General features: G+C 42.6%; 3 protein-coding genes across 6 annotated transcripts in view; 1 reads left to right on the forward strand and 2 right to left on the reverse strand.

The window, feature by feature from the left end:
* adrb3a (adrenoceptor beta 3a) overlaps positions 1–25209 on the reverse strand; it is a 132750-nt gene that overhangs the window by 84050 nt on the left and 23491 nt on the right. The gene's annotated exons all lie outside the window — the stretch shown is intronic.
* rab11fip1a (RAB11 family interacting protein 1 (class I) a) lies at positions 639–13596 on the forward strand. Of its 4 annotated transcripts, none has more exons than XM_070833665.1 (6): positions 639–1353; positions 6629–7065; positions 7201–8131; positions 9407–11194; positions 11513–11618; positions 12089–13596. In XM_070833665.1, exons 1-6 carry the CDS (start codon positions 1004–1006, stop codon positions 12287–12289), a joined length of 3813 nt encoding a protein of 1270 aa, XP_070689766.1. In that variant the 5' UTR covers positions 639–1003; the 3' UTR covers positions 12290–13596. The 4 variants fall into 4 exon arrangements, with proteins under 4 accessions (XP_070689766.1, XP_070689768.1, XP_070689769.1 ...); XM_070833667.1 differs by having other exon boundaries at positions 11513–11588; XM_070833668.1 differs by lacking the exon at positions 9407–11194.
* On the reverse strand, positions 16713–18437 carry prlhr2a (prolactin releasing hormone receptor 2a). The gene is made up of 2 exons (XM_070834442.1): positions 17977–18437; positions 16713–17349 (listed from the first exon to the last, which is right to left on the reverse strand). Exons 1-2 carry the CDS (start codon positions 18435–18437, stop codon positions 16713–16715), a joined length of 1098 nt encoding a protein of 365 aa, XP_070690543.1.

Consider the following 25209-nt stretch of genomic DNA (forward strand, 5'->3'; position numbering starts at 1 on the left):
TGACAATAGAGAGATATGAAATATTTGATCTAAACTTTAAGTCCTTGTAATAATCTACTACTAAAGGGACATTGCTTGAACAATTTGTATTCAACATTTTGATGAAGGCCGGGTGAACAGGTAAGATAAGATAAGCTACTCCCTTATTGGTCCCACGAGGGGGAAATGTACAAGGTGAAGTTCCAGATACTAAGATGGGAGTGAGAGATAAATGACATTCCTATTCATAAGAAAAAGCCACATCTGTACCTCATTTTCATGTCACTATTTAATTTCCTACAGAGACATTCTATGGGGTATTTTTGAAATCTGTCTTTGCTTGGATAACGTAAGACTGGTCCTTACAATTTTAGACCCAAAATAAAGCCAGAAAAATACTTTGGACATCAGATCAGATGCTTCAGATCCTAAAATAGCATGACTGGACTCAGTTCAGCCTTAATTGTTGGGCTATGTAACTCTAATCAGTGACAGACAATGCTACTTAACGGTCCGCAATGTGTCAACGCCCTCCTCCTCTGCCGTCCAATCACTGACGGACTTTAAGGATTGACAGAAATATTGACCAATGAGGCGGCACTTTGTAGAGTATGGGTGGGAACTCACGACATCAGGGAAGTAAACTGTTTTTACTTGATAGAGGTAAAGCCAAGGCGAATGTTTTCTTTAAAGCCTCTTAAAGGAAGTAGTTGCACCGCAGTGATGTGCTGGTTGAGTTACACAGGCTAGTGTTAGCAGTAAGTTGGTTAACCGAGTGTTAACTCAACGCAGGCGTGTGTCATCGGAAGCTTGTATATAGCGTTACGAGGAGGAGGGCAGGGAAGTATTACGCCATCAACCTGAGCTTCCTGAAGTCAAGCTAGGTAACGTAAACCTCCAGCCACAGAGGACGCCGAAGGTGAAAAACAGAGTCCTGGAAAAGGTTAACAAACAGCCCGACCCAGTGAGCGATTTCGTAAGACTTTTGGGATTAACTTTTAGTAAAGCTTAACGGACTTCCGCGATGTCTCTGGCCGACCAGAGCCAGCAGTGGTTCCCTACGAGTGTCCAGGTAACGGTGCACCAGGCTCGCAACCTGCGCGTCAAGGGCAAGAATGGCACCAACGACGCCTACGCCATCATCCAGGTGGCCAAAGACAAGTTTTCTACCTCTGTGGCCGAGAAATGTGTCGCCCCGGTGTGGAAAGAGGAGGCTTCGTTTGACCTGCCTCTCTTCCACCCGGGCAACGCTGAGCGCTGCACCCTGTACATCGTAGTAATGCACCGGGCTCAAATGGGGCTCGACAAGTTCCTGGGTCAGGCTGTGGTAAACTTACTGGATCTTCATGACAACAAGTCTCGCAAAAAGACCGAGTAAGTGACCACTGCTGTGTGTGCCCTCACTCACATGTATTCACTCACTCTAGTTACACTGTTTCCCCCTGGCTGTGGGCTTCTGTGGAGTTGTTAAGAGTTGCGCAAACTCTTATTTTTCTCCTTAAAAGTTCAGCTTCAACCGTGATACTTTAATCGGCTTCAACACATGTTTAAACTGCACTCAGGGGGCTGGTTTGTCCCCCACAATATCCGTGGGTTAACTTGTCTACTAATTAATTTGAGCCAAGACTGATGTTGAAGGCTTTTCTGAAAAACTCATTTTGGCCATGAACAAGCAAACTTTAAAGGAGCAGGACCCCTCAAAACTGTGACTAACAGTGTCAATACACCATAAAAATGTCATCGGCCCAAGTTTAATTTCACTGAAAGGTTAGCCTACTCTTTTCCATTATATTTGTCCAGCCATCAATGACTTCAATTTCTTTTCTTGCTTGTCCTTGGCCACAATTCAACATAGTTCAATAGAATTAACAATGCAGTTCGTAATTTTTACTGGCAAGGTAATCTGGTGATCTGAATCTTGACTTGGGCTAAAATAGGAAACATGTTACAGTTTATTTACCACAAGCATTGGTTACATTTTACCAGTCTCTACGTATTTATTACCTGTGATCCATATTTGAATTTGTTAACAGTAAATTTTAGCATTTTAGCTTTTCCTTTCTTACACAGAAATCGATAAAACCTGTCATAGCTTTTTGTAGTTGTAGTTGTGTCTTTAATAAAAGTCATCGCTCAGTCATTTAAGAGCATTCCTTGATGGGACCTAGCAGAAAATTACCTATGAACCCTTTAGTTTACCCACCATTATGTTGGCCATCAGGAGTTTTGTTGACCTAACCAGGTCAAGTCTAGTTAGAAATGTAGAAACACAAATTAATAATGCATAAATACTTCAAATACAGAGCACTTTAAACAGGTCACAGAGTGGTGATGGGAAAATAACAGGCTATTAACCTTAAAATGTTTACTTTGTGATGGAGCCTCCCTCCTCTTATCAGTGTCTGTGAGGAGAACCAGAAATTAATGAGATGTTAGGAAAATAGACAGATAATTCTAATCTCAGCACTTCCCTGGGTCCTCTCGCTCCGCGTCGGACCAGCCCTAACGTTTGTCTCACAGTATTACTTCATAATTAGGTGTGAGGCCAACACGCCGTCTGTGCCAGCCTTGTGATGAATGTATTTTCTCACATTGCTGCTGTTAATCCCACACATTCCTCATGGGAGCTATTTGTTAGCACACAAAACGTCTGCTCACACCTAGATACGCTCCATGAGTCAGGATGACATCTGTGGTTTGACGTCGAGTGGGTGTAACGAGGGTGGAACAGGAATCAAAATAAAACACTGCATTGGTGTTAAATTGGGATATACACACCCGCTTATATAAGAGAAATTAAAAATGAAGGTGGTCTGTGAACTCTTTACCGCCCTGGTAAACTTTTCTAATTGTGGTCTTTAATTTTCAAATGACCTTTAGTAAAGGCTGGCCGAAGTTGTGCTTCTGAGTTCTCAGTAATCACTCAACCGAGGGCGGCCTTGATACTGTGCTAGTATGACCTCATTCTGTCCATTTTCGTCCCGTCCTATCTGAAATCTTATCTTGTGTTTGCTCACTAAGTTTTTACTGCACAATATAATGGCATAGTTCATTGATTGCTCTCCAAGTCTGAGCTGCTTCTCTCTCCTTTAAGAGCCACTATACAGGGTGGGTGTTGGATGTTGCTGTGTTCGCCTTGAAGCCTGTGGTGTTCAATTACTATCTGGCTTCCCTGTGGTGCTGACACACAGTGTGACATTGAAGACTTTGTTGTTCTACTGAAAGGAAGCTCCGCCATAGCCTCAGATACAATAGTGTATTTGAGACGATGAGATTAAATTAGGTCATAGGGCCGTAAACACACGTCTTAGTATACAATAGTCAGTCATTTACTGTCACAGATCATTAGACACTGAGATAAATAACTAGGAGACCATTTAAATTCAGGAATTAAATTACATTTATTACAATCAGGTGGTTATTTGGTGTGAAAGGATTTAAAGGTTCGATCTAAGTGCATTTGTTACAAAAAAGTTTTTTTTTCTTATTTTCATTGATCAACCTACTGTCAATTTCTTAGATTACTCTATTGTTGGATCTATATAATATCAGAAAATTGTGCAGAATTTCCATTCATCACCTTCCCTTAAGCCCAACGTGACATCTTCAGATCACTTGTTTTGTCCATTCTGTCGTCCAAAAACCCAAAGATATTCAGTTTGACATCTCCCACGACAGAAAAATGATGCAAACAAATATTACATTATCAAAATAGTCGCAGTTTAAGTTTTTCCACCAATTAACTTATTGTTTCACATAGATATTCGGGTTACATTCATCGACTTGTTCCAACTGTTGCAGAGCCGCCTCTACAGTAGCTGCTTAATTTGTTCAGACACCTCAGTCACAATATTCTTTTTGGAAACAAAGAGTGGAACTAAAAATATCTCCCATCCTTTCGCATTATTTCTATTCACTCTAGATGAGAGCCACCTTCACAGAACACAAACAAGATACGATCTTACAAGCATTCCTAAAAATGCGATTGTGTGTTGTCGTCAAGTGTTAAACCAATATTTCCCACCTGTGTATCCACATTGTACTGTAATAAAACCTTTTACTCCGGTCTGCTGGCCACTCATGGGATAAATGCAGGCAGTCCTGTTAATCATTACATGAGACAAGAGAAGTGCCCTTGACAGTCAACCGAGGGAACCTGTCCAGCTGGACTGGTGAGAGCAGGCATCGGGCACGGCTCTGTGTCTCTCTGCAAACAGAACAGAACAGAACAGGACATGTACACCCTGTCAGTGCGTTAATGAGCGTGACAATGGGTCGTCTCTGTGCAGTTAGTTGGGGTGCGTTCCCAGCTGTAATCGACACAAAGGAATAACCAGCAGTCTCCTGATTAGCCTGAGAAAGTGTAATCTCACTGTCCTTATGCTCGGACTTGGTTAGCGACTGTTTGACTTGGCGTGCTCAGTTTGAAGTGGGAAATGAGGAATGTGTGAATTAGACTCTGTGTAACTTTCATTACATCACGTACTGTACGGCACATCCCTGCGTGTTTGGAAGTGTTTGAGGAATGTTGGTTCACTCCCATACTTGTTTCCTGGCTGTTTTTCCCAGGAGAGCCTGTCTGGATGTCTGCTACAGTACATGACACTAAAATGAATGCTGCTGCAGTAAACTCCACATGAACTGCAGATAACTGTCTGGTTAACGCCACACTGTGTTTACTTATATATTAATTCAGTTTACTTCTTGCAAGGCTCGACCAGTGATCAAAGAGGAAATCGCACAGTGACACACATTTACCGTTGCTAACACACATTTCTCAACACTGACTTCACTTTTTCCAAACTCTTCACAGAAGTCAGTGTGCAGTAAGTTAGTGCGGGTGACTTTTCATTGTTTTGATATTAATGACCACATCTTTCACTTAATCTCAACCACCACCAAACCTCTGTGTAATTACAGTCTATTTTACACATGCTAACATACTATTGTAAGCAACTGTTTACAACAAAATGACATTCTGCTACATCGTCACCTAAAAATGAATAAAATACAATTGCATAAACTTCAAACTGCGACATACGACACTGAGTGCTTATTTTCATTCAAAGAAAGACTTTTGCCAAGTGAGGACGGGGGGCACGTGAGTATTTTGTATTTGTATGGGACACTGTGGCATTTCACTGTTCTCTTCCAGTTACAGAGTGGTTTACAGGCCATCCCAAGATGGTGTCACTTTCCCCTCCACCTTACTCTACATTCCTCAACCCCCAAAGAGGAATTCTTGTTTTCACGGAGGTGGATAGTTTATATCCACCGGCCACATGATCAGATGTCTTTCTTGGAGACAATGACTGCTGAATGTGTGGGCATATCTGCGGAAGACTGACAGGAATGAATAAGGGAATCAAAATTATTTCCCCGGTGTATCGTGAGAGAGGACACAAGGTTGGATGTGAATGACGGGGGTGACGGGGTGAACTAGGTGTGGAAAAATGTGTGTTGCCAGTTGTAAACAAACAATCGGTGAAACAGTTGGAGGGCTCTACTGTGGAACAAAGGGGGAGAGGCCTGTCATAAACTTCTGTTTTGGTATGTCTAATAAGAGCAATGCTTTAATTATACAAGCAGAAAGTGTCTGTATGTAATGGCACTAATTGCTTGTTTTGCCATAGTTTTCAGAAAGGGCTCTCCAGAACACTCCTACCTTTCCCTTCTAGACAATAAGTGCTGATCCTGTACAACACAGAGGACAGGGGGGTGGGGGGGCGGAACAAAGCAGTAATTGTCAGGCTTTATCTGTCGTTGGCATGGTGCGCCCAACAGGAACTGGAACAAGCTGCACACTAATTAATGACTCAGGTCTGATAAGATAGCAGACTAACTCCAACATGTTTGACAGATTTGAGGTCAGAGCTTATAGGAACCTGGAATTAAATTGGAGGATTTATATACACCTTGCTGTATGTTGCTTTGTTTACACAAAATGAAAATGTAAAGGAGTAACCTCATGATGAAAGCACACGGTGGTGGCACAGCTCTCTTCGTTTGTAGTAACACTGATAATCTACAGCAGTTGAACATAAGATTCACATGGACTCAGACATTACATTTGCAGTGAAGGGCTGCAACTAATGATTATTTTCATTATCAATTAGTCTGTCAATAATTACTTTGAGTTCTCAATAAATGTGCATATAAAGTTCCCAAAGCCTGCAGCAATGTCTTCAAATTGTCCATTCAAGCGTGCAAAACCCAGATATTTAAATTGCAATTATATACTACATTTTAGACGCTCAAATTGTTTTGGACTAAATAAGTGTGCAAGTTAAGATTATTTTATTATTTACAATCAATTAATTAAAGTTTTCATTATTAATACAGATGTTAATCTATATAGTGTCAAAATGGTAAAAAAAAAAAAACTCATCACATGTTCTGAAATCATGGCAAATCAGGAAAAGAAAATTTGAAACATTTCAAAAATTAAAATCGGGATTGTTTTACATGTTTGAGAAACTTATTTCATAGCGTTTTTAGAGTCATGGAGTATGTATCTTGAAGGGTATGCATATAAGACTAAATTATGTGATAAGATTTGGGTTTTGATCCTCTGATTTATTCCCTGGGAATTCCTATGAGCATGGATTCCATCCTAAACATCTGATTTGTCTTTTTCTGTTGTTTGCAGTTGGTTCAAGCTGGTGGACAAGACTGGAAAGGAGGACAAGGCGCGTGGGGAGGTGCTGCTAGATATCCAATTTATGAGAAACAACATGTCCGCTAGCATGTTTGACCTCTCTATGCAAGACAAACCACGCTCCCGCATCTCCAAGCTGAAGGACAAAGTCCGTGGGAAGAAAAAGGACAGCTTCTCTGACTCTGCTTCAGCCATCGTTCCCTCTGTCAGCCAGGTCCTCACAGACAGCGAAGGAGAGCCTGACGCACAGTCACTCAATCAGTTTCCAGGAGTGAAAAAGAAATCCAAGCTCAAAACACTCTTTGCTCCCAAATCAAACTTGCAGCGTAACATCTCACAGTCCATGTCTACGCTGGGGACTCTTCCCGAGAAGAATACATCTCTCAGTGGCAGCCGCTCGTCTGGCCTCAACGTGGACTCCCCTGAAGGTATCTTAACCTTTACGTACTCTGTGTGCACTGTGTGTTGACAGTTCTGTCTTTCCTCTGCTGGACAAGCAAGTTCAATAATAGTGTTTTGCATGTCAACACTGACATCATGTTTCACCCTCTCTCCTCCCACAGTTAAAAAGAAATTCAAATTCCTGGGACACAAGCGGACAGGCAGCTCTGACAGCAAGGTGTCTCAGGGTCCTTTTTCCCTACTGGGTCGCTCCAAGCAGAGCAACAGTGACCTGAACAACCTGTGCATCAACGGCAGCCATGTGTACACAGAGGACGCAGAGCCCAAGAGCGGATCTACTCTCAGTTTGAACAGCTCAGGCCAAGGGTCTGTGGAGGACGTCCGCAAACACACCTCTGACGCAGATTCCTTTAAAAGTGTGCCTGTTCCCTCCTTACAGATAGAGTCTGCAGATAGGGCAGTACTGGAGCAACAGCGCCATCAAGAGGAGGAGGAGGAGAGAAGGCAGGCAGAAGAGAGGCGCCTAGCAGAGGCCAAGAGGCTGGAGGAAGAGGAGAAATACAGGGCAGAGGCCAAGAGGCTACAGGAGGAAGAGCAGCGCAGATACCTAGAGGAACAGGAGAGGAAGAGACGCTTCCTTGAGGATGAAGCAAGGCGGAAGAAACAGAGGGAGGAGGAGGAGGAGGAGGAAGAGAGGAGAAAGCGAGAGGAAGAACGCAGGATGCTGGAAGCAGCAGAAAACCAGAAGCTTGAGGAGGAGAGACGCAGAGCTGAGGAGCAGAAACGGCAGGAGGAGGCCTCCATGAGCGACAGGCTGTCCTCTCTCTTCGGAATGATAAGAAAGAAGGAGGAGAAAAAGGAAGAGGAGCTAACACCAGCCACTGTGAATCACAGTGAATCAAGAGATCCCAGAGATCGTCAGACACCCCACCACTCCACCAACCCGTTTGAGGACATCCCTCTCAGCTCAGATCCTCCACTTGGTGGTAATGACACTCCAGCTGATCAGCAGAAATCCAGCCGCAACTCACAAACCCCCTCTGCCATGGTCTTCCTCAACCGCACCGCTAAAGTGTCTGCAGTCAAACCCAGGTAGGCCTTCCTCTCATTTGGTGGCGTTATACACTGTCAGTACGTTACCCTGCACTAATGCTATGTTATGGCGTTGAACTGAAGAACTGTTATGTCATTGTTAGGACACTGGGGATGCTATTGGTGGCTTGTTGTCAATTTCTTCTGAGACTTGCCTGACTGGAATTTGAATATACTTACCTCAACAGGCTCACATTTATAACTGCACATACAGTCGTCTTTTTGGTGGTACACGCATTTTGTTTAACAGTGACTGCAAAGCACTAAGAGAGAGTTGTTATTTCTTCTCTTTGGTATCCAAGTAAAATGCACTTATCAGTTGGTAAAGTAAGTAAAAGTGCACTTATCAGTTGGAAATGTCATGTAAGGGAACGCTTCTTTCTGACTGAGTGTCGCCCTGCAGCTTGAATGTCAACGCTGAAACTCTTGGATTTCACAACATTCTGTTGGAGTTGACTCGACCATGTGACTGTCTTGAATTACCAAAACTCTGAGTTTCTTCCAACGGTTGATGGACCTGTCTGACCTGTTTGGTGTCTGCACACATGAGCATCTGGGTGTGGCCTGTGTGTGTGTATGTGTGTGTGTGTGAGGATGTTGTGGAACAGGAAGTGGACTGAGCAGAGCTCATAAGGACTGACAAAGCCACAGTGTTACTCCCTGTGTGGACCCCGTGAGTGATCAGGACTTTGTTTGTAGATTTCTTTGTAGTTTTTTTTGGGGACTGGATTTTTCATATTTTAATCATTATGGTAAGGGCTTTGTGCTTGCTGTTGTCATTGATGTTACAGTAGATGGCAGAGAGTCTATAGTGTTTAAAGTTGTTTTCATTATTTACTTGTTATATTAGTTATGTCATCTTGAATTTTGATGCCATGATGGACTACCTAGTATAATCGAAAAATAAATCAGAAATTCATGTTGTTGTCTTTTCATATTAGACAGTCAACATTTCTCTGTGTGATCAAGTCACAGCTAAAAATAGTAACTGCAAGACACGTGAATATCAGATGTTCTGTCTGTAGGTTGGTCGTTGACATTTAACAGTTTTATTATTTAATTATTTTGTTAAATGTTATTTACAAATTCTTTTAAGCTTTGTCTAGTGCAGATGAAGAGAGTTTTTAGAGTAAATATTGAACTGTTTTGGGACTAAATTATGCGACGTTACAAATGGGAACTCAAACTGGTGATGGGTTGAACGTTGGTGGAAATGACGTTAGGTGATGTGATGGTCACACTGACCTGTAGGCCTTTGTTTTCACTCCTTGGCAGATGGGCTCAATCTCTGGAGTCTGAACCTGCTGACTGCCAAACCCCCAGTCAGCTGTGTCCTTCCCCAGCCACCTCTGAGTCCACCCTCTCTAGTGTCCCATCCGAGTCCCCCGAAACTTTCTCCAATCTCCACTCATCCCTGGCTCCACCAAACATAAGCCAAAGCTCATCTGGTACCCCTAGTGGCAGCTTAGAGAATCTGTCCTCAGTGGGATCTTCACCCACCATGGCCGATAAGAAGAGGAGAGCCCCCCCTGCACCTTCAAATACAGCATATGGGCCCCAAACTGGAGGAAATCACGTTCCTGTCAGAGAGATCAGGAACCCTGCATACGTAGAGGTAGATGGATCGCAGCAGGGCAACAAAATGTCTCTACCACTTCCTGATTATGAAACCCTGTTTCCTCAGAAGAGACACGGAGTGCAGGGGCACACTCGATGGGACCACATAATAGCAGAGGTCAATCAGAAACACAGGGACTCCTCATCTGAATGCCTGGGTCCAGAGATGAGTGTGGATGGCCCCGAGGAGCATGAACCCAGTCGTAGGTCTTCACTCCCACAGGAGAGTCCAGCTATGAAGCATTATCAAACACAATCTCAGGAGACCAGACCTACATCATCAAAAAAAGTAGCAGCCCCAGCTCCCCCTAAATCGGTCACACCCACAACCCCCCAGTCAGTAACCGATTCCAGTCAAAGACAGAGCCAGAATATTGGCCACCAGTCCCTCACGAGGCCTAGTCCGTCTGCAGCCCCAGGACCTGTAAACACCAACACTTCGAGCCGAGAAAGTCTCTCAGTGATGTCCACTGAGGGAGCAAGGAGGGTGTTACGCCCATCTCCTGCAGTATTGCATGCATCCAGACCAAGCAGCCAAATGGATGCACCGCCCCTGTATGATCAAAGAAAAGTGCAAGTCACTGTGAAGAAAGAGGCACCCACAGCCAAACCCAGGCAGCGGGTTAGCGGCAAAGAGCCAGATGAGCAAGAAGATTCTGCTGCGACACCAGCAGAATCTGACCACAGTATAAACAGTAACACCCAAGCAGTGTCTAGTTCAAGTATGAGCAGTATGGACAAAAAAGACAGGCAGACAACAGAGGGCTTTGCAGAGTTTGACCCATTCCCCAGTACTGAGCTTCTGTCCAAAGACCCATGGGCACAGCTGAAGCACAACCAAGAGGTGGATGACCTTTTCACCGGCAGTGTCCAAAAAGAGCAGAAACTTGAAGATCAGGGAATGACAAGAGACGATCTTGATAAGATTTTTAGTCAAGACAAGCCAACGGATCCATTTGCTAGTTTTAATGGCAGCAATTCGAGCAAACGCAGTGAGCACATGGAAAAAGAGGGAGACTCGAAGCAAGCCAGTCCTGCTTTGCAAAGAAGGAACTTGCACAGACGAAAAGAGATTCTTCGGTCCACAACTCAGTCAGACAATAAGACTCCCAAGTCTCGCCAAGATCCCGCGTATAAGGAAGAAACAGCCACAACCACAGCTAATGAAGGCCTCTCGTCAAGGGACACATCGAAGCCTCAAGCTGATGTGAAAACACAGAGCAGTTTCTATGGAGGAGAGGATCCATTCGAAGCTGAGACTTTTTCTGTAACCCCCGCCTGGACCTCCTCGGAGCCCCTCCAGGTAGTTATGGAGGAACCAGCCTCTCAGGCAGGGGGTCTGTCTGGGGGAAAGACACCACTGCGAGCGTGGGTCTCGCCCTCTGAGGTTCAGCCTGTCAGTGCTCAGAATAGCAATGGAGGTGGGCTTGCCTTTCCCCCACGCAGGTGAGATTGAACAGGCAACCAACAAAGTATGCATTTACGGACTGCTCATCTAAACTTCCTACATGGCATCTGGCTGCTGCTGGTCAGGCAGATATGGTGTTGGGATTTACTTCGGTTTGGACTATTGTTAAAGCTTGTGATCTCTTGGTAACTCCCCACTGTGGAATGATTTGGAAAGATTTGCAAAGCAGTAGATGCAATTGTTTATTCTTTTACTGCCGCGTATAATATTTCTGTGCATTCTCTGCGCATATTGTTGCGCTTCCTTGCAGTAATCACTTTGAGGGCTTTATTATAATGCATGCGCTTTCTTTTCAGACCTCATCCTGTGAAGCCTTTGAGCTCAGTTGAGAGCCAGCATCCCATCAGCAGTCCCGCTGTGAAAGAGATAAAGGTCCGTGGCAGCACACCAGGGAAGGTTCAGGTACTGTCATGCTGACATAAATGACATACCGGAACCAAAACACAGAACGATGTGTTGACATATCCCGTCACAGCAAGTTAATTGGATTTACTTGCTGGAGGAATTCTGGGATGCATTATCTCTTTTCATCCTTTAACATAATCTACGTAATGCATATTTACAAGTCAACCTGTTTGAGTTAATCCACCCTAGAATGTCCCTGCAATTGAAATATTTATATTTTTGTGTCTCATGAGTGGGTTCTTTAAAGTGAGGGATTTGTCATGTCTGAAATTTTGTGGCTGTCCACTTTGCAGTTTCAAATTTGTTTTGTCAAACAGTGTAACAACTGTGACCCTGCAAATTTTTTTTATAAAAAGCAGTCTACAGTGTGTTGTTTCAGGGGACAGCATACACTTTATTAAATCAATCAATGTGTTTTCATTAGAATGCGTTGTTACGGTATTCACACTCCTCCTCACTCCCCTCAGGTGGCCGACTCGGTGGAAAGTGGACCTTACACTCAGCTGACACAGGAAGAGTTGATCACGCTGGTGGTGAAGCAGCAAACCGACCTTTCCAGGAAGGACGCTAAGATCGTTGAGCTGGAGGAGTACATAGACAACCTGCTGGTCCGCGTCATAGAGGAGAAACCCGCCATCCTGCAGTCTCTGTCTGCCAAGCCAGTGTAAGAGGCGCAGAGTCCCACCCTAAGGACCCAGTTATGTTTGTTGTGCACGTTTGTACTGGTGTCACTGTATACTGAGAGACACACCATCTCTACGAAGGTCTTAGAGCATATGCACTTTTTAACTTTCAGAGTCAAATTTGTTTTGAGAATGCTGGAAAACTGTCTCTGAATTAATAACTTTTGGTGATTTCTTAACAAGCAAGTAAAGAATCTTTACATATGCAAATGATTGTATTTGTTGTGACACTAAGGTACTGGAATTGGCTTTAAAAAATGTGTAATATGAAAATATATTCAACAGCTTCATTTACATACAGTACTTGATGATGGGTTGAGCTTTATTTAATATTCTAATGAGGCAGACAACAAACTGTTGTTTTTTTAAACTATTTTACTACTTTACACTAGGCTTTGTGTAACTTATTCCTCTGCGATGAACGATCACTTACATAACCTTAGACATATACAACCAGTCCAAATCCATGCACTACCTTGACGAGGTAAGAATGTAATAATTCTCTCATACAAATATATTTGCTACAAATTCAGTTTCTGCAGGTCACAACTATGAATTATGACCTCATGAGCTGAGTTCAAGGTTAAGATTGTTTTTAAGGGACTTTTTCACTTCACCACTGAAGTCTTATTTTTTTAAATCTCCATGTTGGGCCTTTAGCTGCCATGTATGTTTTATTAAGCAGGCAATTAACAACATTCCTCCCATTTTACTCACCACAGTCGAATGTCAGCTGGCCGTCCAGTCCTTAAAAAGATACCAAGCTTATTTTTCCTTCAAAGAGGTGTTCTTTGGAAAACCAGCAATAACGAAAAGCAAGCAGCTACTAATCACACATTTTTTTCTTTCCTGTGGTTATTATGTAGCCTGTGCACATAGATTAAATTATAATGCAAGTAACAGTACAGAATCAAACACTTTGACAAATAATGTGAGCTATTGATCACTGTGATGTTTGTGTTGTATTTATGAAATGAAAAGAGAGCGTGAGTAATCACCAGAGGAGCAGCAGTGGACTCTGTATCAGTCGTAACCAACCAGCCTTGACTTTGTCTTTGAGCTACACTAATAAATAAATCCTGCATATATGCCTTTATATGATAATATTATTTTATGTCTTGGCAGAACTTGTAGCAATATTAATAATCAGAATGTACAGACCTGTGCCTTCAAAACCTTTTTCATGACTCTTCTGTCTGATTTGCTGAATGGACAGCTCGATGGAGTTCAATGGAAGAGATGCTGAGCTAAACATGGTTTTATTTGAAATAAAGACACTAATTATTTCATCAGATTGTCTGTATCTGCAATTTCTTGCAATTCCAGTCTTTCAGTTATATCTTGAACTCATTATCACCTGCAAGTCTAAATTAAATCTGCACAACCGACACCTTCAGTTAGCTTCACCACACACCATATTTTTCACACTTTAAGATGTTTTTTTTTTGTATCCTTAGTAATCAAATTAGATGCTGTCACATGTATGTAATAGACTTTAACATTGTCTCAAAATAACAATAAGAAAGAACAGTTGCCATGGAAACATTCATTGCATGTTTTATTGTGCACGATAGCTGCTCTTCTTTTCATTGTGATTAAAACATAATTAATCTAACTGTGTTTAATATATTTTGCTAATTTTCAGACCGCACAGTTTGAAAAAAAAAAAAAAAAAATCAAAAACAGCATTGAATTGCTTACATTTATTGGGTGTGTGTAAAGCCTGATGTAGCTCACTCCCTCATTATGATGACCAGGGCATAAATACTCAATCAAATTCACAACTTACTCCTGTTGAAGTGCTGTTTTGTGAAAATTGCAAAGCCCAGCTGTTCTCTGAAATGATCTAGTCCAGTAGGGAAAAGGAAAGAATACATTTGTGACACCATTTTTACACCTTAATTGGGACTGAATTTCCCTGGTGCTGAGAGCCACAGAAAAGTGGGGCACAGTTTTTTTTTTTAAAGAGAACTGTTGACAGGATTTAGCTGGCTTTATTATTATCCTTCAAATCGATCAAGTCATTATTCTAATCTGACAAAAAGAAGGTTGTTTTTCATGATCCAAACACTAAAATAGATCATACAGTACATACATTCCAACAAATTCGCCTACAGAAAGACACATTTCAAAAATAGAAGAGTTAAATCGTACAATATGCCAAACGCAGGCTGCTCAGTGTGATTGCATCTGTACAGGCATCCTTGACAGTTGACCGTCAGTTCGCCAATTTTACACATCAAAGTCTGTTTACAGGTGTTGAGGAATACTACGTACCTTGCAAGGCAGCTGGATTTGCAAAATCAGGATCACAGCAATATTCATGTTGCCAGGCTCCAAGTTCCAATCAACAAAAGCTACGGGCGGGGTTTTAGGTGTGACGACAGCGAGAAGCAAGTGTTCATTCGAAAACAACAATGAGGGATCCCGAAGAGATTAGTGGAGGTGCTGGTAAAGCAGGGGTGTCCAAACTACGGCCCGCGGGCCAACTGCGGCCCATGGTCCAATTTTCATTGGCCCGCAGGAAATTCTAAAAATGTATTGGAATACGGCCCACACATGGAACTTGCGCTGGACTGGATTGTACTTCTTAGTCTCACCACTAGGTGGAGTAACTGTCTTGAATGAGGCAGCTTCTCTATAAAATGAGTAACCGAAGAAGAAATTTGCTACATGTGACCCAAAATGGCAGAATTAAGGAAACAAAGGAGAGCAAGTGAGTGTAGAAAGTTTCAGACGGGGTTTGCGATGAGAGCACAGCTAATAACTAATGACGATCACTTTTGCATTACGGAGGAGCTGCTTGATGTTAGCAGTCTAAAGAGCACCACGACGGGTGAGGATGTTTTTGAAGCTGTGCCAGATGCAGTTGGCATGATGGGACTTAATGGGACGAGGTGTGTGGAGGTACGACGGATGGGGCTCCAGCTGGGACAGGTGAGCGCAAAGGAATGGCCTCTACGGTGTCCGCCGAGGGTCAAGAAAATGGAGGTAAGGCTGTTAATTCGAGCACCCGGGCTCTATTTCAAGCTTCCCTCTCTGATGCTGATGCTGGTGCTGGGGGGGGCTCTACCATTCTCATGTGTGCTGGCTAAGTCGTGGCTCTGTGCTGCAGCGGTTTTATTTCCTGAGATCAGAAATCGACCAGTTTTGAAGAGAGAAGGACCTCTTCATGAGCTCAGTGACCCTCTCTGACCATTTTTAGTGGATCTCACTGATCACCTTAACACACTGAACAAGAGCCTACAAGGCAAAGACCAGCTTGTACCACAACTAATAAATGAAAGCCCACTAATGGAAAGGCTGTTTTTTTTTCTTGAATCATATTCAGTTATCAAGCAGAATTTACCTACATTTGATTGATTTTGCCAACTTTAATCCACTAGAGGTGAGGCGATATACATCACCTCTAGTGGATTAAAGTCAGCAATATAGCTCACTTCTAGTGAGTGGCCCAGCCCTTGAGTGTTTTTCTGTATGTGGCCCTCAGTGAAAAAAGTTTGGACACCCCTGTGGTAAAGCATCAGTTATATTTGATCTTGAAACGATTTCTTCAATGAAAGAAGTGCAAAGAACAGCACATCCATCTTCCATCTGGTTTTCAAGAAGAGTTTAACAACGTTGGTTCATTGATCTGATTGGTTGAGGACGATGATAGATAGTTGGTTCATCCAAACACCTGCCCCTTTACAAACAGCTTCTACAGACAAGTCAGACAAGTCATCTTAGTCATCCACTGGGAGCAGTGCAAAATTTGATGAATTGCCTCAAGTGATGTCACTTGAGTCAGTGTGTGTTTGGTCTGAAGGCTACAAGTCTGATTTTTTTTTTTTTTTAATTGTGGGAGTAACGTTAAAAAGAAGTGAGCTCACCAGACCTCTGCAGGCCGCTAGCCATCTCTGCTTGAGGCTAGCAGCTCAAGGCTACATTAGCTGCTACTAGCATATCAAATCAGAATATCTGCCTGTACTGTCATCAGTTGAGTTGCATTGTGGGTAATGTAGGCATTGACAAAGACGAATGTGTGGAATACTACAGACAACATCTCTGGTTCTTTTGCATTGATTTGCTATTACTATTGTTCTTTTTTTTTTAACTGTCCATCGTGAGTCTGACTATGTTACAGGAGAGCTTTCCTCAATGAAGTAATGAATGGTGGGATGGTGGAGTGCTCATTTAATGAAGCCTAATGGTAAACAACAGGGCAACCTTTTTGACACTTGGTTACTGAATCGTGATGCACATAATGCGATTACCTTGAGCGAAAGCTGGATCCCTTTACATCTATACATCCATCTACACCTATGTACACTAATTCTGCGTGTCCTGAATGTTACCAGGATGACATGAGTCTGAAAGTCATGAAAGAAGCGAAGGCTATCCAATAGTAGCCTGAAACACGAGTGCTTCACAAAACCACACTGGCTGTGGCGCAGTTGTTGGCCGAGATACCGATGCGACGGCGGCATGTGAACATTTTGCGGAGCTCAGCACGGAAGCGGTCATGGAGCCAGGCGTAGAGAAAAGGGTTGCAGCAGGAGGAGCTCATTGCACACAGGTGACAGAGCAGCTGAATGAGCAGAAAGTAGCGCTTGTCAATCAGGTCAATGTCAATGTCACGCAGCACGTTGAACACACTGATGGGCATCCAGCAGACGCCGAAGGCAGCCACCACCAGGCTCACCAGCCGGAAGGTCTTGCGTTTGCGCATGCGCTGAGCCTCTGCCTGGCTCTGGGTATGGTGTCCAGGTACGACACAGTTCCTCAGCTTGACCGAGATGCACAGGTAGGAGATGCTGAGCGCCGACAGTGGCAGGACGTAGGTGATGAAGAGAGTGCTGTAGGCGTAAGCCAGTCGCTCCCTCTCTTGGTCCATCCAGAACTCCTCGCAGATGGTGAAGCCCTCATTCTTAAACTCCACGTGGTAGGTGTGAGCCACGGCTGGAGCCACCAGACCGCAGGACAGCAGCCAGATCCCAGACAGAAGGTAAGTGCAAGCCAAGACTGAGATGCGCTTTTTCAGAGGATGAACTGTGGCGTAGTATCTACAAAAAAAAAGCAGAGTCGGCTGGATTAGATTAGTGTTATCAGTCTAAACTGCTGGGAAACATGAAGGAAACATGCTAAATATGATTTAGCTGCAACATCAGGCATCACTTGTCAACAACCATCAACATGCAAATGATAGAAAAGCTGTAAAGCCGATTATACAGCCTCAAAAATGACCTCAGACAATTTGACAGTTTCTAACAAAAAACAATGTGTTTTAGCTTCATAAAAATCTAATCCGATTCAGCTCTGCCAGTGTATCCAAGGTCAACAGACCAAGCAGGATGTGAGCGAGGGGGCAAAGTTTTAAAGTCTTGTATAGAATGCCAATGTTTGCATAATAATCCACCTCATCCAGATGCTTACATTTGAATCTGCCAAGAGATGGTGACATTCAACGTGCGGAAATGTGTACCATATTATTTCTCCATTTATGTGCACTTTGTCACAGGGTTACTAAGTAGGTTAGCATTAATGACTCAAGCTGAAAACCTTTCGCTTTGTTGCTTTTGCTCCTCTGATGATGCATTATGGCATTTGTCAGTGAAATGCATGTAAATAAGCTTCTTGGTGAGGTTTATTTACAGGCTCTGTGCACAGTCCTCTGGCTCAGTACGACTTACCTGTCCACACCAATGGCGGTGAGAGTGAAGACTGACACGTACACCGTCACAGGCTGGATGAGGTACACCAGGTAGCACATGAAGCGGCCAAAGACCCAGCCGTGGGGGTTGAAGGCGTAGGCCAGCGTGAAGGGGACACATGTGGCACACATCAGCATGTCAGAGAAGGCCAGGTTTCCAATAAAAAAGTTGGTGACGTTGTGCATCTTGCGGGTGCGGCAGATGACATAGAGGAGCAGGTAGTTGCCAAAGACGCCCACCAGAGCCACCAGAGTGTAGCAGGGGATGATGAGCAGTTTGAAGGACTGCAGCAGCTCCACGCCCACAAACTGGGGGCTGCGCTTGGAGGAGCCGTTCTGCAGGGCCACTTCAAAAACCTGACCGGTGTCGTTAACATTCACCTCATGCATAACACATGGGGGGGTGAGCTCAGCTGCCCAGCCACTGCCTGTGCCCTCCATCCCAAAAGTCCGACGTCAACCTGGAGGGGTGAATCGTGATCATAATTACTATGCATGTATTCCACAACATCCAGTGTGATATTAAATTCTGCCAAGTCAAGAACATGCTGAAGGACACATGGATTCCCCATTACTGGAGACCTTTTTATACTTTGAATCAATTTAATTGATTTTAATGCACTCAAATCTACAGCTCCTCTGTCCAAATACTGTTCTTGCTCTTGTAATAACATATTTTTCAGTCCTTTGCAGCTCCAAAGGAAACATCTCGGTATGACAGTTTATATTCTTCTAAAAAAGTTTCTCTTGACTAAACACATTTAGAAACTGATATCAAAATATCTTTCTATCATTCTGTTTGAAGTATTGAATAAGTGTTTTTTTTTTCTCTCTTTTTGGCCATTGCACAATTCAGATATGAAGCAGCTTGGCTATTTACTGGGAGTCAGGTGTCTTTCTGCTATTTCATCAGAGTTTCTACACAAAGATGGAATATTAAAGCAAATGCTGCTGTGTGACTCAGACCCACTCTTGACGATCATCTGTCCACACACTCTGCAGGAGAGCTGCTGTGTCCAATTTACACCAGTTCACTTCGACTATATGTAGCTCACTTGAGGAAATATAAAAGACGTATTATGCCAGTGTAACTGCATGAACACACAGGACAGGATGCATAAATGATAACCACTGTAGCAGTGAAGTCACTTAGCAGAGATGCATTAAGACCTGCTGCATTTTGATTTTCCTCTTGTGTTTTGGTAGTTTAAGTGAAACCCTGTTGAGGAATTACTGTATTGATTTGATCACGAGCTTCCACAGTTTTCTAGATGACAAAAGTTACATTGATGTGACCATTACAGGAGAGCCATATAGTCATATCATCAGATTTAATGCTATATAAACATTAAGGCATTCTTAAAAATTATTTATAGCCATTTTTTAATGTTATTTTAAAAAAATATATTTTAATTTAATCAAAACGTCGCTGTAATTAAAGTGTGAAATCTCTTATAGATATAACAACAGCAGGTTCTCCGCTGAGCTGACGCGACAATATTTAGATCTATACTGCCGACCAATGCAGTTTACATAACAGGTGCTACAGAGCAGACTGAAAGGTTTCATTCACACATTCAGATCTTTTTTTTTTTTTTTTTATCAATCAGTGAGTGTGTATATATATATATATATATATATATATATATACATACACATAAATAATGTTGATTTTTGACTCCCAACTCATCCTCTCTGTCAAATAGAGCAGATTTTTTCAAAAATTAATTGGGGTTGACATTTCTGTGTCCCACAGGATAAACATACGCTGACATCAGTGCGTGGCATTAAAAATATTTACTGTAGCCTGATTAATTTTCTCAAAGAGACGCAGCCTTGGGACACTGCGAGGCAATTAGAGGTAAAACTGCCTCTCTCGGACATACTAAGCACGTACCATGACCAAATAAAAATCCTCTAACCTATTAAGTAACTTTGAATATTTCACTCAAGAGAAAAGCATTGAAATTGCAAAGAATTGGTGTTTTTTGTTTTTGTTTGCATCCTTCTCTTTTCAACTCAAATATTTTGCTTCTTCTTGTGCCGGCTTCTACATAGACTTAAGTGAATTGAGAACAAACCTATTTCGCGTGTTGAATCGTAGAAAAAGTGTTACACCTACCGTGTGTTGATCTCTCAGATTTCAGACCCAGAATATGAGCGCAGGAGAGGAGCAGCGCGGAGCCTCTGTGCGCCGCTGGATAGATGCGCGCTTCTTACGCAAATGAACGCACGGGGAGGAATCCGAGCAGCTCTGAAGCCCCACATATTTAATGTGTCAGTGTTGATTTGCACAGTTATTACATATGTGATTATTTCTGAGCGTTTGGAGCGTGTTGCCAGGAGACACGGGCGCGGACGGATGACTCGCTTCAATATCTGTCGTTAAACTGACAAGTTGACTGCTGAAAGAACCATGTGAGACAGTTTAACCTGCGTGGCTTTAAAAATATCACGCTCTTTACACGATGCCAACAAAAGCTACGTCTGTAGGCTGGAGAGAATTATCATTTGGTGTACTTTAATTAATTTCTGCTTTTTATCGTCTATAAGGGCTCACTATAATGATCCTCACTGCTATAAAATAATCTGACCTGCTGGTAAATGTAGTAGTTTTTCATATTGAGAAATACAGAGAAGGCATGGCATTTCTATTATTGCTATTATGCAAAGGGCCACACTGCTGTCTGGGTTAATGCAGCGGAGGTCACCGCCACAGTGGCTCTAATGTTTGAACTGTCATCCTTCACCAGCTACAAATATTTGTAAAAGGGACCAAGGGGCAGGCTGATAAGGAGGTGATGTGATGTTTGAAGATTGAGTGGCCTTTGTGAGGAGGGTGGTCAGAGATGGAGCCCTGTCGGCCTGGTGTTTCATTTGTGCAAGCCGACTCCCAGTTTCTATCAAACAAGCCGAGGCAGAGACAAAACAATCGCGGCTGTATGCTGGCATTAGTGGATTGATTCTGAATCAATATCCCGGCATGCAGCCAGATGACTAGGCCCCGTGTAGGAGACCCCGATGGGACGTTCACATTGGAAGTTGTATTCAGTGTGTCTGAGGCCTCTGTGCGTTCATTTAAATCCACAAGAGTTTGGTTGTAATCAACAGAGGTTAACTCTCCCCACTTTTCTTCCAGCATGCAGCCAGTTGTAACTCAGTCCCTTGTCAGCAGGGCCTCTCTAGACAGAGGTGAGCCTGAGTTTACCCTCAAGCTTTTTGGAAGAAGTCAAAACACTGAGCAACAGAAATTACAGTTCGCACTCAACCTTCTTACCATAATGTGTCATATGACTTTCGAGTCAGTCTCAACGTTGTTGGTCACTGAATTCAAAAGAACCAGCACAAGAAACGATTGTAGAAGTTAGTCTCCTTCCAAACCGAGGACCTGCTTTAGAGACATTGTGGGAGGGATCTTAACGAGAGAGAAAAAGCAAATAAAGACAAAGACAACATGAGCTGCAGAGGAAATCTGCAGCTAGACATGCTGTGTAGAGTATATTATTAATGAAAACACTTGAATTTTTAAGGTTTCAAAACAGTTTGTTCTTTTACACCTTGTGGTTCTGGCATTTATCTGACATCTATGTGAGTCTTCAGTCATATGTCGTGCTGTACAAGTACAAAGCAAAAGATCTTTTGTTCAAACAGGGGGATGGCTCATTCCCATGCCCGAGCATCGGTGCTAATAACTACAGACGCTGTGGTCGTTTATCGAGTGTTTCCCTGTCTGTGTGACTTGTGTAAAGTGTTTCCAGATTTTGGCACATTCAAGGGCTTTCTGTTGTATGTTGTCAAGGTCATACATGACTGTAAATATTGTGATCTCAAGCAAGGTTGGGAGATTCCTCCTAAAAACACCACACATGACAGACACCTAAGCGAACAGCTGCTCGGCACAACAACATCATAGCATCAAAATCAGAGTATGTTCCAAATGCCTCAGAGACAATATTCCAAGCATTCAGACCACTCATTTGCAAGGCCAAACATGCTCACAACAGACCATACAGGAAGATGAACAGATGAGTCACAATGGAATCATCCTTCAAAGCCTGTGGACAACTGGCTGTCTGATGTGGTACAGTTTAGTCTAACGTGGCTTTAATAGTCTTATCTTTTTGACTCAGTACATTTTACAGGATTGTGTCATCACACTGTAGGTTTCCTGAATATCAGCTCTAAACATCACGATCAAGACACAGATGTCAGGTGTCTCTTTGTTTCTCACATGCAGCTTGAATTATTCTTATATTATATTATCATCATGGTGACTTTTCCTTTAGCGTCACAAGCAGGTCAAAGTTTTCTCTCACGCAGTGAAATAAACATCTATTAGATAGATTGGTCAAAAATTGCATATATAAAGATATTCATCATTTCCAGATGATGTATCTGAGCAACTTTTGCTGTCCCCAAATGTTTGCTCCAGCATCATGTCTCCACAACTATTGGATCGATTGCAAATAAAATTTGGTCCAGGCATTATTGGTCCCCGCAGGATTAACAGCTCTGGTGATACCTTTAAGTTTCATTCATCATTCAGGGTTAGGGTTAGTGATTTTTTTTTTTTATTTGTCCAATGCTCTTTGGCCACATAGCAGCAAATCTAATGACTCAGATTTGTCTCAGATGAACATTGTGTTTAACTGAAAGGCTAACATGCTCTAACATGCCAAACTAAGATGGTGAATGATATAACCTGGTACTTGATTAACAGCGCATCATTAAGCTTGTTAGCATGCGGACATTCGTTTTTAGCCCAAAGCACCAGTGTGCCTCAGTCAAGCCTTAGAGCTGCTCACATGACTGTAGATTCCTTGTGCTGTTTTGCCTCTATATGCAACTGAACTTATATTTAGTGATTGTAGTCAAAAATGAAGTGTTTTTTAACTTCTTAATAGTTTTTTCTTTATTATCAAAAAGACAAAAGGTTTTCTTGGCCTAGCCAGCTGCAGAGTGTATTGGACAAACACAAACAAGACACTTTAGCAGAAAAGCTAAGGTAGATTATTGCTCAAAGTCTGAAGCTCTTGTATTGTGGTACATTCACCCACGCACTGATCTGATCTGACACCTACAAGGTTTTCAAGCAGCACACATCTATTGATAAATAATGGCTTGATCATTTCTTCGTAAAGCTTTTCTGGTCCCCCTGTGACAAAACACCTCTGTTGATTCGAAAAGATCTGCAGTTTCCAAAAAAACTGGTTGGATCCTGTAGGTAATAACCAGTTGCCTTTGTGTGACCATTTTTGAAAATGGTCAAATTATTGTACATATGACACCACTGTGACCATCTGTTCTGCCTACAATAGAACACTGATGTTACGTCTTTATGCAAGATTTGAATGGCTGTATCCAAGAAAGGTCTCCATCTACGTAGATGGGCACCTAATACCCACGGTATTCAGTCAAATTAATGAAAAACTAGGTGCCATCATGAAACCAAAATATCTAAAATATACATTTCTACCTTTTGGCTTCTGATTTGCCTCGAAGGAGAAACCAGAATAAAGGACTTGATCATAATGCTTTGCAATCTTTGCAGCCCGTTCAGTATTTTAGAGCAACACTATAAAATCATTTCTGAGAACTTGCCAAAAATCTTCACAGCTGCCCAGTTCACTGGCATCAACATCAACCAGTGCCCTTCTGACTCACCCGCTGGTTAAATAGAATTAGACATCACAGTTTTTTTGTTTTTTTGTAAATATTTCAACATAGAACTGTAAGCAGCTTTATCATGTATCTCTGAATCAGAAGAGTCTGGTATGTAAAAGCATGCCCTGTCAAGAGCAGTAAGGCTTTTTATATTTCAGACAATTACCGTGGTATTCTTCCTCCAGTGAACTGAAATGAGGGAATCATTTAACGGTTTTGTCATTTAGAATGTCATTTCCACTGTATTCACTCTTTTCGTTTGAACTTGGTCGGGCTTACTCAGAGTGAGTCGTGGCTAATGACTGTTCACTGAGGACATACATGCATGGTAGCTGTTAATTAATGTCAGACAGATAAACCGCCAATGCTGTGCCCTCCTCAAAGCCTAATGCTAATGTGGCTAAAAACTGGGGAGGTGGGGGATCGTTGTAACAGCAACAAGTCAACTTCATGTGTGACCTCTTCCTACCAGATGTTGAAACCTTAGTAAATGTGTGAAGAAGCATGGAGATTGCTTTATCTGGACAAGTTATTTTTTCAAGAGGCTTGGGGATGTTATTAAGCGACGATCCAGAGAAGTAGGTGTTACTCCTGTATAACCGCGACAGCTCACCCATTTCAGAGACAACAGTTAATTATGGCAAATTATGGCTCTCCCCCAACACTGCTCACACAGACTTCAACTACTAGATCAAAGTGTCTGTGGTTCATTGAAGAAGACGATGAACTCTGCTAGGGATGCCTGGAGGAGGATGAATCTCGCCAAATCAATTTATGGCGTGCCATGTCTTGTGGGGCCAGCTCCGCATCACCCAGCAACATATAGGCTGGATTCAGAGCCAGAGGCATTTGGCCATTTCACCCAGATGTTTTTCAGGAGCATGACTTCACATCTTCCCAAGTCACTGGCCGTCCAGACCCAGCTTCCCTAATGGCTTCTGTAGCTTCCCAGCAAGGGTTAGTGGTGAGTTCTTCTTGTACTTGGTGAGCCACAGGAAGATGTTCCAGTGTTGGCACGTCCTGAATAAGCTTCTTCAGATATATTCGCCACATACTTTGCACTCTTTTTAATTCCTCTCTTCTAACAACTTACACAGGTACAGCTCCTTGTATTTGGCATCAGTTATTGAATTCCGTGATACAGTTGGAGAAGTTGGAAACGTGTTTTTAAGTAGACCGAAGCCTGGGTACTTTGTGTCAAAGTTTCAGAGCTCTAACACAGAAAGCTCTAACAGTGAATTATAGGTGCTGAGACCAAAGGTGTTACAGGCATCCCCTGTCTCCCTGCCACTTTCTAGAAAGGCTAAATGCTGACATTAACTGGAAAGCAAGCAACAGATTTCTACTACGAGAGTTCAGTTTCCATGGTAATATTTGTAATTTAGGAATGTTCTGTATTCATCTATAACAACATATAACTGGGATAACAGCACATGGAATATAAGGATCCATGGAAACAATCTATCCAGGCCTTGTAACCTGCGATCTGAGCACTAACAGGCTCAGATGCAAATCAAAGGGCTGCAGACAGCGTCTAATGGCTCAGGGT

The sequence above is a fragment of the Pempheris klunzingeri genome, chromosome 7 (genome assembly GCF_042242105.1).
Source record: "Pempheris klunzingeri isolate RE-2024b chromosome 7, fPemKlu1.hap1, whole genome shotgun sequence".
NCBI classification, from domain to species: Eukaryota; Metazoa; Chordata; class Actinopteri; order Acropomatiformes; family Pempheridae; genus Pempheris; species Pempheris klunzingeri.

What these genes read in the sequence shown, in the direction of transcription:
- prlhr2a (XM_070834442.1), bottom strand. Translation starts at nt 18,437, where the DNA reads ATGGAGGGCACAGGCAGTGGCTGGGCAGCTGAGCTCACCCCCCCATGT. An exon ending in ACCGCCATTGGTGTGGACAG is followed by an intron (nt 17,350 to 17,976) that starts GTAAGTCGTACT and finishes TTTTTTTTGTAG; the next exon opens with ATACTACGCCACAGTTCATC.
- rab11fip1a (XM_070833665.1), top strand. Translation starts at nt 1,004, where the DNA reads ATGTCTCTGGCCGACCAGAGCCAGCAGTGGTTCCCTACGAGTGTCCAG. An exon ending in CTTGCCTTTCCCCCACGCAG is followed by an intron (nt 11,195 to 11,512) that starts GTGAGATTGAAC and finishes CTTTCTTTTCAG; the next exon opens with ACCTCATCCTGTGAAGCCTT. An exon ending in GCACACCAGGGAAGGTTCAG is followed by an intron (nt 11,619 to 12,088) that starts GTACTGTCATGC and finishes CACTCCCCTCAG; the next exon opens with GTGGCCGACTCGGTGGAAAG.